We start from the raw sequence: 20,793 nt of genomic DNA, 5'->3' as shown, positions 1-20,793 counted from the left end.
TCACACCCCTCACACTCTCTCACCATCAACACCCCTCAGCCTCAAACAGCCTTACCGTCATCCCCTCACCCTCACACACCCTCAATCACCCTCACACCATCACCCTCACACACCCTAACTCTCACCCTCAACAACTCACACACACTCACACTCCCTCGCTCACCCTCACCCTCACACACACACACACCCCCTCACCCTCACACCTCATCACCCTCACACACCCTCACTCCCATCACAACATCACACCCCTCACAACACTCTCACACTCACTACACCTCACACACTCACCCTCAAAAACCCTCACACCCCCTCACTCACACTCACTCACAATCACTCACACTCAGCCTCACACACCCTCACGCTCACACACCGTCACACACCCTCTGCCTAACAACACCTCTCTCACCCTCAATCACCCTCACACACACTCACACACCGTCACACACCCGAAACCTCACACCCCCTCACTTACCCTCACACACACACACACCCTCATCCTCAAACACCTTACCCTCACACACACACGCTCCCCTAAAACCCATCACAACACTCTCACACTCACTACACCTCACACACTCTCAGACGCAAACAACATCACTCATCCTCACCCTCACACACACTCACACCCCCTCACCCTCACACCCCATCACACTCACACACGCTCACTCTCCTCACCCTCACAACAACACCCTCACACCCCCTCACTCACACTCACTCACAATGACTCACACTCACCCTCACACACCCTCACCCTCACACACCGTCACACACCCTCTGCGTAACAACACCTCTCACACCCTCACTCACCCTCACACACACTCACACTCACGCACCGTCACACACCCGAAGCCTCACACCCCCTCACACTCACACTCACACACACACACACACCCCCTCACCCTCAAACACATGACATTCACACACACACCCTCCCCTGACACCCGTCACAACACTCTCACACTCACTACACCTTGCACACTCACCATCAAACACCCTCCCACACACTCACCCACGCAACTTGTCACAATAAACACGCCTCACACTCACACACCCTTACCATCATCCCCTCAGCCTCATTCACATTCAATCAACATCACAACACCTAACTCTCGGACTCACCCACTCACACCCAATCACACTCCCTAACTCACCCTCACACACCCTCAGCCTCACACCGTCACACACTCTCACTAAACATCAAAAACACTCACTCACCCTCACACACCCTCACCAACACACACCGTTACATACACTCAGCCTCACAAACACTCACTCAACTTCACCATCACACACACTCACACCCCCTCACACTCACACTCCCTCACACTCACAACACTCATGCTCACACCCCTCACACTCACATTCCTCACTCTCACACCCCTCACCCTCACACCACTCAAGCCACAGATGGGTGTGCGATGGGAGGACGCTCAGCTTGCAGGGCTGTGCTTCTATCCCCTGCTGCACTCTCCTGCTCTCTACAAATGTGGCATAACAACATAAGCTGCCATCAAAGTCACGTCAATACAAATCATGTGGCATTCCAAATGCTATAGGTGTCACATTAAAAAAAAATAAAACTATTGGCATTGTAAATGACTAATCTATCAATGTAGCTATTTGGAAAAACTACACACAAAAAAAAAACCATTTACAATACCAATAGCTCCCACTTTTCTGATGCGAGACCTATTGCATTTCCAATGCTTGTTTAACATTGCAATCTAAAATCCGACTTTACCATTAAAGAGAATTTTAAATTACAATTCAATGGAGTCCAAACATGACATATCTATCTGCTTCCAGTCAATTGTTAGCACCTATTAAATATTGTAAGGTAACCCAATGTTATCCAATTGGAGAAAAAGCCTTACAGTAGTGAAAAACGAATTTCTGATTTTTTCACTACCAGGACATGTAAAACTTCAACCTAAATACATGTCCTACTTTTTTTTTGTATAAATCTTTTTATTAAACAATCTCGACAACAAGGTACAGTGTCACAATGATTGGCAGATAGGGTACAGCAGGTTACTAATTGCAATAGAATAATTCAGTGGAAGTCATGGGGAGGGTAGATCATCACTGTCTAATCCGCAAGGGGTAGTACAAATGCAGAGGCGTCCGTCAGCCCTCCTATGTGTACTAGTTTGGGTCCAGTCATGTACATCCTGTGTAAGATTTTTAACTGTACTAGGCGGAGTCGCGCCGGTATAGCAACAGTCCTGGGGGAGTAGACTGCCGTCCGCCAATCCTCATCGTCCAGTTCGAACCCATCCCTAGTCCATTTTTCACGCAGTGCCAGTAGGGGGTCGCATATATTATTATTCAGCTTTCGATAAGTAAGGGAGATGGCCTTCTCTGGCAGGTGTCTGTCCAACAGTCTGTCCTCTAGTGGGGAGCTGTCTGGAGGGGAACGTCTCGGGGCAGTGTTGTCTCCGTGCGTGCTGGACTTGGAGGTAGCTAAAGTGTTCGGAGTTCGTGAGGGAATATTGACTTTGTAGCATGGCGAAGGGTTTCACGCCCTCAGAGTGCCATAGCTTTCTGATGGTGGAAATAGCGATTAGGTCCCACTTGTCAAAGCCCTTAGATTTAAGCAAGTATCCTAGTTTTGCGAGTCCCATAATGGAGTGGCAAGAGTATGGTCAATGCTCCAACCGAGGGATTTAGTTGCAGCGTGCCAATATTTAACTGTGTGTTGTGTAGGGCCGGTGAGCTGATATCTGTCCAGTTTGAAGTATAATGCACGGGTAAAAGACCCGTTTGGGAGGAGCCAGCGGTCCATAAGGAAACCCGGATCATCAGGACGTCCGTATGCACAGTGGTTAACAGCCGTAAGATGTGCCGCCCAGTAGTACCTCTTGATATCCGGTAGCCCAATACCGCCGTCGTACCAGCTGAGCGTGAGCTTTTGCATGGGAATACGCGGTCTTCCGCCCCACAGCAGGTCTCGCTGGAGCCCTTCGATCTCTTTAAAATACGTGTTCAGGACAGGATCAGCAGAGTTTTGCAGGGCATATAGGAGGCGAGGTAGGGACATCATTTTAAAAAGGGCGGCCTTACCCAATAGCGAAAGCGGGAGTGTCTTCCAATGTGTGACGTCACTTCTGAGTCGTTGCAGAGGGGAGGGCAAGGTTACAGGAGTATCGGACCAGAGGGTCGAGATAGATGTATACGCCCAGTTATTTGAAGCCGTCCGAGAGTATAGGTGTGGCGCCGTTCCAGGGTAGCGGAGGAGGACCCCCGTGTAGGACATAGAGGAGAGATTTCTGCCAATTTACACGGAATCCAGAATACCTGCCGAAGGTGGCAAGGATATCAAAGACGACCATAAGGGATCTCTTGGGGGACGTAAGGTAGAGGAGAATATTGTCCGCGTGTAGGGAGATACGATCTTCCAAATCCTCCGACCATCGCATCCCTCGGATCATCACGTCCTCACGGATCCATGCTGCAAGGGGTTCGAGGGCCAGAGCGAATAGCAACGGTGAGAGGGGGCATCCCTGACGGGTTCCCCGGCTGAGTTTGAATGTCTCAGATTTCCTGTTATGGACAACCACTTGAGCCAAAGGCCCACCATACAACAAACGCACCCAGCGGCAGAAAGCCGGACCGAATCCCATTTTCTCAAGTTCTGCGAAGAGATAAGGCCACTCAAGTGTGTCAAATGTCATAGTGGCATCTAAGGACTGACTGACTGATGGTATTTCTAAAGCGCACTAATGCCGAGACGTCTTGGCGCTAAGTAAAGTAACTAAACAAGTACTAACTGATGCATCATTGGGTAAAAAGCCATGTCTTAATTTCCTTCCTAAGCAGCCTCCGGTTAGTGATCTGTCTGAGGTGTAACAGGTTTGAGTTCCTTAACCTTAGAAACCCTTGCCTCCCCATTGTAGTCTTTTGATCTTAGAAACATTGACCAGACCCTGCGCAGCAGACTTCAAGGAACGGGTTGTCTGGTATCAGGAGAATAGGGATTGAAGATCCAAAGACCCATCTCCGGACAATGCCTCATGAACCAAGCATAATGCTTTGAACTCCACCCGCCGTTGTACTGGAAGCCAGTCTAACTGCCTGATAGAGCTGGAGGTAGGATGGTGCTTAGGCAGGTTAAGAAGTACTCTCGCTGCTGCATTTTTAACTGATTGCAGTTAGGCCAGTTAAGCAGTGCCAGCTCCCAAATAAAGGGCATTACCGTAATCAATTTTAGAAAAGATGGTGGCAATTATAACCGTTTTCCTGGGGAAGAAAGGTATAAACAGCAGTATCTTTCTTAGCCCTTTTAACATGAAAAAGCATGCTGAGGCCAATTGATTAATCTGTGGCCGCCAGGACATGTCTTTATCAAACACTATGCCGAGGTTCCTAACTTGAGCCACTGGGAGTGGACAAGCCCTTGCTGATCTAGGCCACCAAAGCTGATTCCAAATGGATGCTTTTTGGCCGAACTCAAGGACTTCTGTTTTTTCAGTGTTCAGTTTAAGAAGTTCTGATTCATCCAAAACATAACCTCAGACATACAAAGGGAAAGGTCAGCTGCCTTGGCTTCCTCTGAGTGAGAGACTGACACTATCAGCTGAGTGTCATCTGCATATGACACTAGCTTAAGGCCTTGCTTTTTAATTAATTTCGCCATAGGGGCAACATAGATGTTGAACAGAGTGGGCGACAAAGCAGATCTCTGCGGAACGCCTCCAGGAAGGGTACATTTTTCTGATTGATAGCCATTCCAGAGGATAACTTGTTCTCTGTCTGACAAAAAGGAGGTGAGGAGATCCAGCGCTATGCCCTTGACACCAGAGTCCCTGAGCCTTTGAGTAAGTACCTCATGGCTTACGGTGTCCAAGGCCACTGTTAGGTCCAACAGGACCAAAGTGACTCTACCTCCCTCGTCCATGCCCTTACGTATCACCTCTGCCGCCATTATTAAGGCTGTTTCCGTAGAGTGTTTTGCACGGAAGCCATGTTGGGTATTATCGAGAACGTTGTTAGTCTCAAGATAAGATGATAACTCTAAGTTCATGGCTGTCTCCAATAGTTTGGCTGGCAGAGGCAGGCAAGAGATAGGGTGGTATTTTTTTCATCAATGGGGTCTAGCTTTGTCTTTTTTAGCAGTGGGCGGATGCATGCCTTTTTCCATAATAACGGAAAAACTCCTGAAATCAGAGCCTGGGTCAAAACCGGCATTAATAATGCACTAATCTCTGTTGGAGCCAGATGAAGTACAAAGGGCAGGCATGGATCCTGGGTGATCCGGACTTGGTTTTTAAAAGCAGATCTGCCACCGTATTCTCATCAAGTAGGGAGAATTGTGACAGCCCCCCGGAGTGTTGCTGATAGCAGCTTGTGTACCTTGCTTATTCTCTGTGCTATTTGCTGCATTTGAGAATCCATTGTAAACAGATTGTACCTTATTTTGAAAATACGAGGCCAGCTTATCCGCAAATGCTTGGTCTGGTCTGAATTTTACATCACGTGGGCATTTCAGCAGAGAACTGACTGTTGAAAACAGTTCTCTACCAGAATGCACAGCGTCCTGTATCTTCCTAGAGTAGTAGATGGTTTTAGTTTGAATAATTAGGTTATTATATCAAGTGCTGCACAATAGATCTTCTTGTGGGCTACATCATAATGTGATGTCCAGGCACACTCTTTCTGTCTACAATTGATTTAGCAGTTTTTAATTCTGCTGAATACCAGGGTGAGGACACCCTTTTTTGCCACGCTTTAAATAGTCTTTCCGGCGCTACCTTATTGGCAGCTCTATTGAGGCTATCCTGCAGAGCCATGGCCGCCTGGTTTGCATCTGTCCAAGCCGTTAATCTGTCCTCAAGAGCCCCTGTCAGGTCAGACCTAGTGACTGCCTTCCATGCGCAGTATTTCCTGGGAGGAGACCTAAGTCTCCTCCTGTGAATGATGGTACTGAGTGCAATAGAAAAATACACTGCGCAATGGTCAGACCATGGAATTGGTGTTATTTTGCTTAATGCAATATTAGGATGGTTGGTGCAAATGCCATACAGAGTGTGACCTGCCGTATGTGTAGGTTCTCTGACAATTTGCTCAAAATTGTGACTAGTAAATATATCTAAGAGATTGGCCGTCTCCAAGTTGTTTTTATCCTCAAGAAGGAAATTGAAATTTCCTAAAACAGTATAATAATCATACTCATAATAATCATACTCAAGGCATGTCTCCAGATGAGTTTGAATATCAACTGAGAAAGGGCCTCTCTCACTCAGGGGTCTATAGATTAGTCGGCCAGAAAAAGAAGAGGTGTTGTTGGATTTAAGTGTGAATCACATTGCTTCAGCACCCTCAACAATCTCAACCATGGTCAGGAGGGTAAGGGAGGATCTATAAATTATAGCTAAACCTCCACCCCTTCCTTCAGCACAGTTGGCGTTCGCAACCGTATAACCTCAAGGAATAGCTGTGTTCCAATCTGGGTCACTGCTATCATTAGCCCTTGTCGCTGTTAAAAATAGTATATAAGGGTCTTCCGTATGTATTAAACATTCCAGTTGATATTTATGTTTGATCATTGATCTAACATGAAAAGAATGCAGTTAATAACCCTGCTGGTCTCATTGACCTTGTTATTGTGTGTTATAAAGCTGTTCTGTGGGAAATGACCCTTTGACATTGAATTATGCCCATCGATGGCTGTCCAATCACAAAGTTTGCAGCAACAATGCCGCACGTACCTGTGTTTAGTTCGAAAAGACATTTTTGGGAATATATGTTCCTGTTAAAATGACATGGGGTTCTGGCGCACAGTGCATTCCGGGCGCCGACGGGCTTGCCTTTGTATAGTAGAAGCCCTACCCAGCACCCCATGCAGCCTGCGCAGGTTCAGAGCCGTGTTTCTTCGTGGCATGAAGCCTGATTGGTCGGGATGCACCGAATCCCCGATTACTTTAATGAGCTTGTTGGTGAGTGATTTAGCTAGGATTCAGAAGGGATATGGAGCGGTAGGAGGCGCAGTCTGTTTTTGGCTTGCCGTCTTTGTGAATTGTGACTATGGTGGCGAGTCTCTACTTAGGGGGCAGCGCTCCTTTCTCGAAGCTGTCTTCATACATGAGTTTCAAAGTGGTTGACAATGGATAGGGGTCTGAGATAGGGGATCCGTCAGCTTCTCTCAGTTCTGGTATGAGTCTACTGGCGTGTTCTTTCTTGTCAACCCAGGCAATTAATTTCCCCGCCTTGTCTCCTCACTCATAGATGCGGCCTAGCCTGTCTTGCCCCATTAGCTTTGCACAGTCAGTGGCTAGAGCCCGATATTTGTCTTGATACAAGCGAAGTGAGTGCAGGGCTTCCGGAGTGGCATCAGGGCTTAATTCTTGTTCGAGGCGATAGATCTTTTTTTTGGCCTCCGAGACTGCTTTAAGCCTATCCGTTTTGGATCCTGCTATGAGAGAGATGGCCTGGCTCAGGATCACTGTTTTGAAGGCTTCCCACAACGTCTGGGGGGGTCCTACTGTGCCCTCATTTTCCAGGAAGTAGCTGTCTATGGATTTACTGAGGTCTTTACGGATTTTAGGGTTTTTGATGTACCAGGGATTAATAGGTGCAATGCGTCCCACTTGTGTGTGATCGAGAACAATGTGGACCCAGAGGTGGGAATGGTCTGATGTACCTCTGGCCAAGTGTCAAATCTCGTGGATGGTGGAGACCTGTGAGGCCGGGACAATTATGTAGTCAAGGTGTGAAAGGCTATTGTGGGCCCCAGAGTGAAAAGTAAGTTGGATCTTGTCTGGGTTGTAAGTCTTCCAGCCGTCCACTAGACTTATTGCCTCTAGAAATCTAGGAAGGGACTGGGCGCCCTGGGGTAATGTGCGAGGAGGCTGCCTGTTGAGCGAGCCCGACATAACTGAGTTGAAATCGCCGCCCAATACTAAGTGCCCCTCAGGCAGCGCTATCAATATGGTGCTGAGGTCTGTAAAGGTTGCAGCCTGTAGTCCTGGTGGCGCATATATGGACATGAACGTAAACGTTACGCCCTCCCAGGAGCCTGTGATACCCGCGTATCTCCCACGGTCGTCTAGGTATGTGGATGTAACAGATAAGGGGAATGATTTCCTCTGCAGTATACCCACCCCTCTTGAGCTAGACGTGAAGCCTGCATGTGACACCATGTGGTATCCATATCTGGGCATTGCCTTTGCATAAATTGCCTATAAGGTGAGTTTCTTGGAGCAATACAATGTCTGGAAAAAACCTCTTGACATGTTGTAGTACCACCGTTCTTTTAATTCTGTCCCCCAACCCATTAACATTCCAACTTAGGATTTTGAGTTCCTTGTTCCGCCGTGTCCACATGGATTCGTGTGTGCAGTATGACAGGTTACATTGTGAACAGAAAAAGTACCTTTGAGATAGAACAAAATACAAAAAAAAACTGAAGAAAAAAAAACCTTCCCAACAACCCCCCACCCTGCTTCCCTGCAATCTGGGCTCAGAACTGCCCATATATAAAAATACAGAGTGCCTGTCGCCCAACTATGTGACTAAAAGAAGAACTGCTGGAGGCCCTACTGCCCCGTTTGCCCTCCCCTCCCACAGTTGTGGATTTCAGGTGCATAATGACGTTATCATGTCATAAAAAGGAACATTAGCTACTAAAGGAGGGGTATGTCCAGTTCAGAGTTACCAACTGTCAGAGGTATGCGGGCGAGGTCATGACCAAAAATAAAAGGGAGACCTGTCAAAGAAAGGCTGATCAAAGGATACTTGCGTCTCAAAGGGCTCAAGGTCTTCACTCCAACAGTGCTTTCAGGGTGTCCAGCCAGTCAGATGCGACCTCCGGCAAATCGAAAAACCTGGTTTTGCCATCAATCTCCACACGCAAGCGGGCGAGGAAGAGCATGGCGTACTTAAGACCCTTTTCCCGCTGTCGACTCTTGACATCCAGGAAGGAATGCTCGAGTGAAGTCGGGATAGAAGGAAACCTCAGAGTTGTCCAGCTGGACCGGCGGGGTGACCCTGGCCACTTGTAGGATGGTAGTTCAGCAGTCGAGCTAGGATCGGATGGGGCGGGGCACCCGGCTTTGAGCGGCCCCCCGGTACCCTGTGCGCTCGTTCAACCACAAGTGTGGACAGTCCCTTCGGCTGCAATTTCGGCGCAATCAGGTTTTTGATAAACAGGTCGGCTGCCAGTCCCTCAGCATTCTACGGCACCCCGAGGACGCGGATGTTGTTGCGTCGCAAGCGCCCCTCATAGTCGTCCAGCTTATCCTCCGCAAAACTTCAGAACGCCTGTAGCTCCCTTACATCGGTCTGTAGTTGCGACGTGTCTTCCACCAGGCTGGCAGTGGTGAGTTCAAGCTGCTTTACCTTTTCCCGATTTTTGGCGAGGTCCGCCCTGATCAGCGTCACTTCAGTTGAAAGGGTATTGATGGAAGTGCGAACCCCCGTTATTGTTGCCATAAGGTCTGTCATTGTAGGTTCCGGGGGATCCTGGTCCGTGCCGCCTGACTGTTGGTCACCAGTCCCTCTCCTGTCAGGGAGGTCGGCTCTTGGGCAACTGTAGCGGTCCAATTTGCTCTGTTGTGAGGCCCTCGTGCCCTTCGCGTTTGACATGTTGAGGGTTGAAGTTATGCACAAGGCAGGTACTGGCTGGCAAGCGTGTCCGATAAGCGCTACCCAGGAGTTTGCGAAGGGCAGTGGTGAAGGGTTCACTTTGGGGGGAACCCCAAGCGCACCAGGCACAGGCTGTAGGGTACTAGCCGTGTTTCCCTACGCTGCCCCTCCACGCGGCACCCCCCCTACGCACATGTCGCAACGGCCCCCGCTGTTCCCCGCGCCGCAGGTCCAGTGCCGTCAGCAAGGGGCATGGGCCAAAGAAGACAAGGTCAAGATGAAGGCGGCGCATCGGGCCTCCAGCCGGTGGGACAGGCAGAGCTCTTTGGACAATGAGGGAGGGGGGGCACCCAAGCCCGCTCACCTCCGTTCAGGCAGTCGCAGGGGCTTCAGCGTTTTGGCAGCAATGTCCTACTTTTTAAATACAATGCACTCTGACCTATGGGCCTTTAGGGCCTACTTTAGAGGTGAAATATGTTTTAAAAAGGAAGGCTTAGGGCTGGCTAAAGTTTATTTTGCCAGGTCGAATTGACAGTTTAAAACTTCAATACAGGCTGCAGTGCCAGGCCTGAGGCAAGTTTTAAAGTGCAGCTTTAGTAGTTGGCACAATGAGTGCTGCAGGTCTACTAGTAGCATTTAATGTTCGAGGCATGTGGGCTGCTGAATTCATATCTGTGCATAGATCGCCGCCTAGTGTTGGGTCCGGATGATTGCACATTGTTGTCCTGGAAGAGTCTTCGAAGTATCACGAGATAGGTGGCTCCTCCCCTGGACTACAGTGCGCATGGGCATCGCCTCCATCCCCAGATTGTTTTTTTCCGCCATTGGGTTCGGATGTGTTTCGGTTCCCTCTGTCGGAATCGATAGTTGTTTAACTTTCCTTACTTGAGACCAAAAGGTCTTTAGGACTCGCGTCGGTATTGTCCATCGTTCGGGTTGGTTTATTCATCGGCTCCGAACACTTGCTGCCCTTCCGCGTGCTGTCGGCGCGGACGGGCCTACACGACGCTCCAGACTATTCAACATGGAACGAACTCCGTTTAAGAGGTGCCCAGTGTGTGCCTCAAAGTATTCACACCTCGACGTGCACCCAGTGTGCAACAGATGCTTGTCGCCGGACCACGACGAGACCAGGTGTATGGCCTGCTCCAAGTTCCGGTCGAAGAAGACTCTCAAGCTACGTCGGGCCGCAAGACTGCAGGCCCAGTTATCGGCACCCCCACCAACCAACATCTTTGAAGAAGACGTTGAAGACGACGCCGTCCTACAAGTTTCGGACTCTGACCCGGCGTCTGGGGATGAAAACTACGACGCGGTAGATGAGGAGTTCGAGGAGGTCGTCGAGGAGGTAGGGGACGACGACGGGGCCATTGCCACCGTGGAGGATAGCTCGGAAGAGGAGCATCCTCATACTGACTCCAGGGCCGAACCCCAGCATAAGGCCCAGGTCGAGGGATCGCCTTCGGGCCTTACCCAAGACCTCAATATTCGTCCCTCAGCCCCGCCTCCGGGCCCGGCCACGGACATTGGCGATGCGCCACTCCCGGTACAGAAACCGAAAGTGAAACCATCAGGGTCCGCACCATCTGTATCGAAACCGAAAGTGCAAGTCGCACTGGTGGGATCAAAGGCTCCAGAGGCCTCGGCGCCGAAGAAATCCAAAATGGCCGCCGAGATCAAGAGCCACGCCAAAATGGCCGACCCGAAGACCACAGTGTCCAAGCCAAAGGCAAAAACGCCCGACGCGGCTGCGTCGGCGCCGAAGCTGGTCGACGCTCTGAAGAGCCGCGTCGACGCCAAGAAGGTCGATGACCCTAGGAAGGCCTCCAAAAAGCGTCAGGACGACCCCAAGGCTCTGGCTGCACCGATCCCGGTCGACAAATCCAAGGGCGGTGCTGTGTCGGCTCCGAAGACTGCGCCTTTGGTCGCCGAACCAAATCCGGACTCGGAGGACTCGCTCGAGCCAGTCCAGCCCTCCCCGTCCTTTACCAAAAAGGTCACGGAGTCCCTTCAACGTATTCGGAAGTAGGACGTGGCTCTCGGGCCGAAGAATGTGGCGACGAAGCCTCCACAGAAACCGGCGCAGACGCCGATCCACTTCACGCTGCCGCCGAAGACGACGCCAAAGGCTTTCGCTCCAAAAGATGGGGCCAGGGTGCCCTTGAAGCTGGTGTCTACGCCTAAACCATCCTTGGTGGTGCCAAAGCCACGGCACCAACCACTAGCGGAAGAGGAGCGTCGAGAGGTTGTCATCGACGCCAACACAGGCAAGCTCTTTCTCCTTAAAAGGAAGATCACCCCGGGGCCGGTGTTGGAGCATTTTCATATTCCACTTAAAAAGAAGTTGGACTCTGCGGGCACTTCTGCTCCTAAAGAGCCTGCATCTCCACAAGGTCTGGGACTCTCACCCACTCACTCTAACGCTGGGGAGGGTGACGAGGACGAGGAGGAGGATTACAATTATCCAGCGTACTCGGATCCAGAGGAGGTAAATGAGCCATGGTCTCCTGGAGGCGACCCTGCGGACCCTCAGACTGGGCACGAGCCGCAGCTTTTTGCTGCAAAGACTTCACCAACGGAGGACTCTGCAGCCTTCAACGCTTTGATTGAAAGAGCTGCGGCCAACCATGATGTCGACCTCCACGCCGACCCAGTGGATGTCGACTTTCTTTTTGACACTTTCTCAATGGCTGAAAAGACCGTCAAGACATTGACAATGCTCAAAGGTGTGCTAAAGCATGCGCCAGAGGTTTTCAAGGAGCCCACCCGGGCAAGAGTCATCAATCCTCGCATTGATAAAAAATACAAGGCGGCGCCCACTAACCCAACATACATCAAGGGACAGTTGCCACTGGACTCTTTGGTTGTCTCCAACGCACGTAAAAGAGCCAATTTACAGACCACGGGTGATGCTCCTCCCCCTGACAAAGAATCAAAGGTGTTTGAGGCATCAGGGAAACGTATTGCTGCGCAGGCAGCCAATATATGGCGCATATCAAACACGCAGGCGCTACTTGCACGCTACGATAGGGCGCACTATGACACCCTAGAAACACTTCTACAACACTTGCCAGATCAGTATAAGGAGGGTGCAGAGATGCTGATTCAGGAGGGTAAACTCATTACCAATGCCTCCATCAAGTGTGCTCTAGATGTGGCTGATACCGCCTCGCGAGCCATCAATACTAGCGTTCTGCTTCGCCGGCACGCGTGGCTCAGAATATCAGGCTTTAAACCGGACATTCAGACCACCATCCTCAACCAAACAGTGAATCCAGACCACCTGTTTGGACCTGAAGTAGATGCCACACTCGAACAAATTAAGAAGGACACTGACACAGCTAAATCTATGGGTGCCCTTCAGTCCCAGCAGTTTCGGGGTGGTTCCTTTCGCCGCTCCAATAGCAGAGGCACCTCAAGGGGTCCAGCGTCACAATCCACGCAATTCTATAAAGCTAACACCCAAACCTCATACACCAACAAAGGTAGGGGTGGATACCGTGGCAACAACGTCAAGGGCAGAGGACGTGGAAATAACAGCTCCAGGTCCTCCACCGCCAGCAAACAGTGACGCCTTGTCACTGCCCCCCGACCACACAACACCGGTCGGGGGGAGACTCCAGCAGTTCCTGCCCGTGTGGAGGTCCATCACCACGGACAGGTGGGTCAAATCTCTTATTCAGTACGGTTATTGTCTGGAACTCACTTCCATCCCACCAAACATACCTCCAAGAAACCGTCCTATGTCCGGCGAGCACTTGCACTTGTTGCAGCAAGAAGTTCAAGTCATGCTGCAAAAAGGGGCAATAGAGCTCGTTCCACTGCAGGAACGGGGAACAGGGGTTTACTCCCTGTACTTTTTAATCCCAAAAAAGGACGGATCTCTCAGGCCCACCCTGGACCTCAGACCTCTCAACATGTGCATTCTGTCAGAGCATTTTCATATGCTTACTCTGCAACAGGTTCTCCCACTGCTCCAGCAAGGGGACTTCCTGGCAACTCTGGACCTCAAGGATGCATATTTTCACATTCCCCTGCATCCTTCGCACAGGAAGTATCTGAGGTTCACCATTCAAGACCAGCACTACCAGTTCAAGGTCCTGCCCTTTGGGGTCACCACAGCGCCCAGGGTCTTCACAAAGTGCCTGGCGACAGTGGCGGCGCACCTAAGACGTCAGAACATCCACGTATACCCCTATCTGGACGACTGGCTCATTCAAGCAAAGTCGTACAAACAGTGCGCCGACCACGTGTCCCAAACCATTCACCTTCTGCACGATCTGGGATTCTCACTGAATTACCCAAAGTCCCATCTCCAGCCCGCTCACATACGGCAGTATCTGGGCGTGACCAGAAATACTCTGGTGGCTACAGCCCAGCCAAATTCAGTGAGGATCAACAGCATTCTATCGCTGATTCAAAAATTCAGACCTCAACACTCTCTTCCAGCACGAGTGTTCATGCAGTTGATAGGCATGATGGCCTCCTGCATCTCCATTGTCCCGCACGCGAGACTACATATGCGCCCGCTTCAGGAGTGCTTAGCACGTCAGTGGACTCAGGCTCATGGGCAATTAAAAGACCTAGTGTTGGTGAGCGGTCGGGCATACAACTCTCTGCATTGGTGGAATCCACAAAACCTCTGCAAGGGCCGTCCGTTCGAGGAGCCTGTGCCACAGATTATCCTGACGACGGACGCCTCTCTCCAGGGTTGGGGAGCGCATGTACTCCACTACACAGTGCAGGGACTATGGACACCACAGCAGAAGAAGATGCACATCAATGTGTTGGAACTGATGGCAATCTTCATGGCCTTAAAGGGGTTCAAAGTACATCTGTGCAACAAGGTCGTGTTGATCCGGACGGACAACATGACAGCCATGTACTACATTCAGAAACAGGGAGGGACACACTCTCCACAGTTGTCTCATCTGGCTCAGAGCATGTGGAAGTGGGCCATTCAGAGGAACATCTTTCTCATGGCAGAACACCTCCCAGGCAAGGACAACCAGATGGCGGACCTGCTCAGCAGGCACAGACACCAGATGCACGAGTGGGAGATACACCCATCAGTGCTCCAGCCGTACTTTCAGACATGGGGTCATCCAGAAATAGACCTGTTCGCCACAAGGGAGAACGCAAAATGCCAAAGCTTCGCCGCCAGATTCCCACACCCGCAATCGCAGGGCAATGCGATATGGATGAACTGGTCAGGCAAATTTGCGTACGCTTTTCCCCCAGCACCCCTGATACCGCTGGTGGCACGCAAGCTCAGGCAGCACTCGATGACCCTCATCCTGGTTGCTCCAACATAGGCTCGCCAACCATGGTACACCACGTTTCTGGAACTGTCCGTGGTACCGCATCAAAGGCTTCGCCTCACACCCAGCCTTCTGACGCAGAGCCATGGCGACATTCAGCACCCAGATCCGCAACAGCTTAACCTGGCGATCTGGCTCCTGAAGTTCTAGAGTTTGGCTACCTCAATCTTCCCCCGGATTGCATGGACATCATTCGGGAGGCAAGAAAGCCCACTACTAGAGCCTGTTACGCGGCCAAATGGAAGCGGTTTGTCATTTATTGTGCAAACCACAACATCAATCCACTAGATGCTTCCATTCAAAACATCATTTGTTACCTGTTTCATCTGTACCAGTGTAAGTTGGCTTATACTTCCATCCGCATTCACCTGTCTGCGATGGCCGCATACCTACAAAATAGACAGCACCTTTCACTTTTCAAGGTGCCTGCTATCAAAGCTTTTCTGGAAGGACTCAAAAGGGTCATTCCACCACGGACCCCTCCAGCCCCAGAATGGAACCTCAATGTGGTTCTTACACGGCTGATGGGTCCTCCCTTTGAGCCACTACATTCCTGCGACATTCAATTCTAGACTTGGAAGGTGGCTTTCCTAGTAGCAATTACATCGCTACGGAGGGTGAGTGAGCTGCAGGCCCTCACGATTCAGGAACCTTTCTTCCAGGTCCATGCTAACAGGGTAGTGCTTCGCACTAATCCTAAATTTCTACCCAAAGTTGTGTCTCAATTCCACATAAACCAGACAATTGAGTTATCAGTGTTTTTCCAAAATCCTGAGTCACTGGCAGAGCGGATGCTCCACACCCTTGACGTCAAGAGGGCACTAATGTATTACATTGACAGAACCAAAGATTTTAGAAAGACTAAGCAGCTTTTCGTTGCCTTTGCGTCTCACCACAAAGGTAACGCTATTTCCAAGGCTGGTATTGCTAGGTGGATCGTGAAGTGTATTCAGATCTGTTACGCAAAAGCTAAACGTACTCTTACAATTCCACCAAGAGCCCACTCCACCAGAAAGTTGGGGGCCTCTATAGCCTTCCTTGGAAACATTCCCTTAGAGGACATATGTAGAGCAGCCACATGGTCTACCACACATACATTTACTAAACATTACTGTGTAGATGTGCAGTCTAAACAGCAGGCAGCTGTAGGGCAGGCTGTTCTCAAGACACTTTTCCAAACTGCTGCAGCTGGCACGGGTGGCCGCCGCTAAAGGAGGGACTGCTATGTATTCTATGCACAGATATGAATTCAGCAGCCCACATGCCTCGAACTGCAAATGCTACTTACCAGTATTACATTACCTAAAGTACCTGACAAGTGCACATTGAATTGTTGGTAAACACACTGAATGTTGTTTTCCAAAATGGCCAATAAATTGGAGCAAATACAGAGATTATCATTTGATTGCTTTGTTACAATACAGGATTACTCAAATGAGGCCTTCTTTTTGCTTCCTTTGATATTGTCAAATATAAAGTAAAATCAATGTGTTTTTATTGTTGCAGGATTACATGACGATCAGAACAAAGTTGGATTTTCAGTTGTTTCCTGAGAAGAATGCAGTGAAGATGCTGGCGGAAAAATGCGGTCTCAAGGTTTGCTCTGAGATGGGTGATGCAATGGAAATTGAAGGGGTATTCCCTGCACTGGCAAAACTTAAGACTGAACTGCTTCAGTTGCTGTCTGATAGAGGGAGCCACCAGCCTTCACCAAGGAGCACACCCAGCGGCACCCTTGTAAAGAAAAACTCAATTACTTCAGAAATGGATGGCCACAGAAGGTCACAGTGGGAAAACGAGAAGCGATCTGCACCTCAAGGACTAGATCAATATCCTGTTGGAAATGATGGTATTGGAACCCTGAAACTGAACGGGTCTCCGATCAATAACTGCTCTTACGATTATAGGGTGTCCCACTTAACTAGGCATGGAGACTCTTTCTCACTGCCAGTCCCGGTTCAAGGTGACAGGGTGACAGCAGGATCAAAACATGCTGCTGATCAGGTGCCGCTGCTTGATGAGAAACGATTTGATAACTTTCCCTTGACTCAAAACTCAAAAAGTAAACAACGTCTCAAAAGTAACTCGTTTGAACATTATTCACCATCCTCAACAGCACACAGTAAAAATCCTTTGAGTGATGAAAGTTTCTTGGTTTCCATGGAAATTCCAATCTTGCAGCAGCAAAGTAGAGTCTCTGATTGTATAACTGTAGATAAATACACGATGCAATACATCGAAGCTTTTAAAAAAGAAGAGCTTGATATGGTTCTGAACTCCCTACCAGTTGAAATTAGCTCAGTGGATCAAGGTGAATTGAGCCTCCTAACTTTAACTTCAAATTTTGCAACTTCCTCTGAAATGGAAAATATTTTAAGGAAATTTAGAAATCTCTTATCCATTACGGAATTGAGCCTCAGGACTCAAGATGTCTTTTTTACGGGGCTCAGTCCGGAAAAGAAGCTACTGATAATTGAAAGAAGCAAGGAGCTAGCAAATAAGTACAGTAGTGTGGCTGTGAGCTCTAACGACAGATTGCATTTGATTGGACCATCTCAGAACGTTTTCTTGTTAAAGCAAACACTGACAGATGAGGTTAGCCTACTCGGAGAAAGCCGTAAAGAGCATTTAGCTGGAACGAGGGGAAGACGAGATAGGTCATGCCCTGCTTCACGAGAAAAGAGAACTGTAGCTTCAAACCATGCCATTGGCGAGACCCACAGTTATCCTTCAGTTCAGTCTGGAGCTAGAGGCCATGAGATAGCTGAGAAGAGGGTCTACCAGAGTTCAACAAACACGGAGGCTCATAAAAACACAAGGTTACAAAGGGGGAACTCCCTCGAAAGAACATCATATAGAGAGTCACGGAGGGCCCCAGAAGTCAGTCCGGTCAGTGATCTGTCCAGTCTTAACACAGGTGAAAGAGGAAGGGAAAAAAGCAAGAATTTAATAAAGCGATCATTAGGTAAATTGGATTATGACAAATTCAAAGAAAGATTGAAGATGGCCAAATGAAAAGCTGCAACACAGAACAGTTTTTCTCCAAGGTTGGATTTTTCATAGCTTCACATGCTCGAAACATTAAAACAGCCGTAGACTACATCTATCTAATTCATGTTTTGACTCGAACTTCTCCCAGTCAGTTGGAGAGACACAGAGTTTCACCCCGTCCCAGAGGTTCCGCTTCGCACATTTTTTATTGTGCATATGGCGAATGGCTAAAAATCCTCTCTGCTCTTCTACAGAAGTATTTATGTTCATATTTGTATTTTTTAATTTTTAGTTTTCTTCCCTTCCACTCCTAACTGCAGAAGGTGTGACTTTGGCACCAGCAATACAACCACGAATGGAGGCCACAGACATCTGTCTACCATTGCAGACACTCTTCAAAAGAGGAGCATGTTTAAGCCTTATGATTCCTCTGGTGCCAGGAAGGTATTTATAGATGGCATTTCTACAAAGTTCTTATATTGTCTTGACGTAGACTTGAAGGGTGTCTGTGCCTAAGTGCACTCCTAGAAACACCACAGATTTGGTGGATAGCAGATTAGATTTTGCTGCATTCAGAGTTAGCCCAAGTTAACTTAAAATATATAGTGTTCTGTTTGTCGTCATTCTGTTCCTGCCCTTGCTTTGTGGGTACCTTTATGAGCCAGCCGCTCAAAAATAAGAAAACTTGCACTCATGGACAATGTTGATTGACAGCCGCTGGAGCTTAGTATTTTGTAAAGATTTGTGTTGCTAACACAAGTCTGAACATCTGAGTCTTAAAGTGAAAGTGTTGTCCGGTCCGCTGGTCATGAATTTAAAATATTTCCAATGTAAAGCATAGATACATATGTGGAAGTAAGCATGTGCCAAATCTAATGCAGAGAAATAATGGATTCTATTGATGGACTGAAGGATGTCTAACAAAGCAACCATTCTGAATCCTTATTTTTCGATTAAATTGTGTTGTACCCTCAAGTCCAGAATAAAATGCCATTCTATTTATTTTTTCTTGATGAAGGAAAACGTTGAATACAATTCTTGATTTCTTTGGGCTTTTGATAGGGACTCCACCACATTTCTCAGGAGGAGCTTGAGGATTTCTTTGTGAAGAACTTGTAAAGGAAGGCACTTCTATTTCGGGGTAATTGAGAAGGCAGTGTTAAGATGAACTCTATTGAAATGCCATACCCGGTAACCCAGCGCTTTAAGGTGATTAGCTCCAGGCTAGAAGGAAGATCCTTATCTTTCCAGCTACTGTCATGGATGTTAAGAATGGCCAGGCTAGCCAAAAAGTCAAGTTTGGCAGCGTTGAGATTTGCCTTTAAAAAGAAGCAGCCACTCACCCTTTTATTTGTTGCCTAGTCATCTGTTTTCAGTGTTTTCCATGTTGAGAATAGGATTGACCTTGCTGGTGGTAGCCTTTTTTATTGGGATAAAAATTTGCAGAATGTTGGTAAATCCTTTTTTTTGCCTATGTCATTTTTGGAGAATGTTCAGTGAACAGGTGGTGTCCCTATATGCTTTAATGACTTGTAGAACCTTGTCTACAATCTTTCCCATAAAGGTGTTCCCCATTGAAGGGAAGGTCTAACACTCTACCCCCACCTCCTAAAAACATTTCCTTCACAAGATTTAGGCAAGAGGCTTCTAGTCTTGGCTCAAGGCACTTATTCAAAGACCTGGATCACCGCTCGCAAGTACAAAGTTCTGTTAGGCATGATGTCATGTATTCCACTTGTGTCTTAGAGTGCTTGCAAATGCTACAATTGTACCAGCAATTGTAACTTTAATGGCAGTAGATCTCGAATCATTGGGATCCTCCAGTAACAATTACCCCAGCCGTGAACACAGGTGCTCTTTTGGTGGATAACTGAGGACAGCATATTTGCAGGACAGGACTTGCACAATCAAAATTCTCTTTTTCTCTTAACAAGTGTGGTTTTGAAGGCTTGGGGTGGCCATCTTTAAGAACTTGCAACAAGCAACCTGTAGGCCCAACAAGAACATCTCTTCACATAAATGTGTTAGAGATGAGACTAGTCAGCGTAGCATTGAGGGCCTTCATACCTCAAGCTGTAAAAACAAATAGTAAGACCATTCTCCGTTACATGGTGAAAAAAGGAGGACCACAATTTCAAATTCTGTCTCAATACACTCAGGGTCTATGTCATTTGGTTCATGTCATAAGGTTCCCCTAACTATAGAACATGTTCCACAATTAACGAGTGCGAGCCCTGAAAAGGAAGGGCTTGGATTGCCCCAAGTGTATGGTAGTTTACAGCCAGATGCACCTAGTGTTTCAGTACCATGAAACACAGATTATAGGCTTCTTCCGGTCTCCAGAGAATGTATGATATTGATTCTTCTGAAGCAGATGGTTGTGTCCAGGAACCCAGGGAGAAGTGCTTCCAATCTCACATCCTTTCCTCCAATTCTTTGTTCCCCAGAGTCCTTTGGAAAGCCAAGAGAACACTTTACCGTCTCATCCCGATTGTCTTGCCCCTTGACAGTGCTGGTATAGTGACCTTTGGGTTCTATCAATCCAGGAAAGACCATGGGCAAGTATTGCACCAACTTCCCTCCACTTAACCACCTGGCTGTTTCAGAATTAGGATTTGGATCCTTAAAATACCTCCACCTTGCCTTAAAATCCAGTGCAAAGCAATAGCGGATTTCACTAATAAACTTATAGCTGAAATGGAAACGATTCTGTGTTTGGATAACCCCACACAAATTAAATCTACTTACAATGAAACCAAGAGTTCCTGCTCTATCCACTACATCTGGCTAACTCAGATTTATCATACTCATCAACAGGGTTTCCCTTGGCAATTATATGCAATTATTTAAGGTTTACATTAACCCTATCTTTGTGTTCCACCAAGATGATTAGGTAATT

At 48.3% G+C, this 20,793-nt stretch overlaps 1 protein-coding gene across 1 annotated transcript in view; it reads left to right on the top strand.

Moving 5' to 3' along the window:
* Positions 1-18,907, top strand: part of LOC147685100 (uncharacterized) — a 142,192-nt gene extending 123,285 nt beyond the window's left edge. Inside the window, exon 4 of the mRNA XM_086940988.1 lies at positions 16,410-18,907. Within this exon, the coding sequence (XP_086797114.1) occupies positions 16,410-17,918 (1,509 nt within the window). The 3' untranslated portion in view covers positions 17,919-18,907. The remainder of the gene's footprint in view (positions 1-16,409) is intronic.
* The last annotated feature ends 1,886 nt before the right edge of the window (positions 18,908-20,793 follow it).

This window comes from Lissotriton vulgaris, chromosome 10 (assembly GCF_964263255.1).
Source record: "Lissotriton vulgaris chromosome 10, aLisVul1.2, whole genome shotgun sequence".
Lineage (NCBI taxonomy): Eukaryota > Metazoa > Chordata > Amphibia > Caudata > Salamandridae > Lissotriton > Lissotriton vulgaris.
The sequence above is the reverse complement of the archived record's forward strand: the minus strand, read 5'-3'. Positions and strand labels throughout refer to the sequence as shown.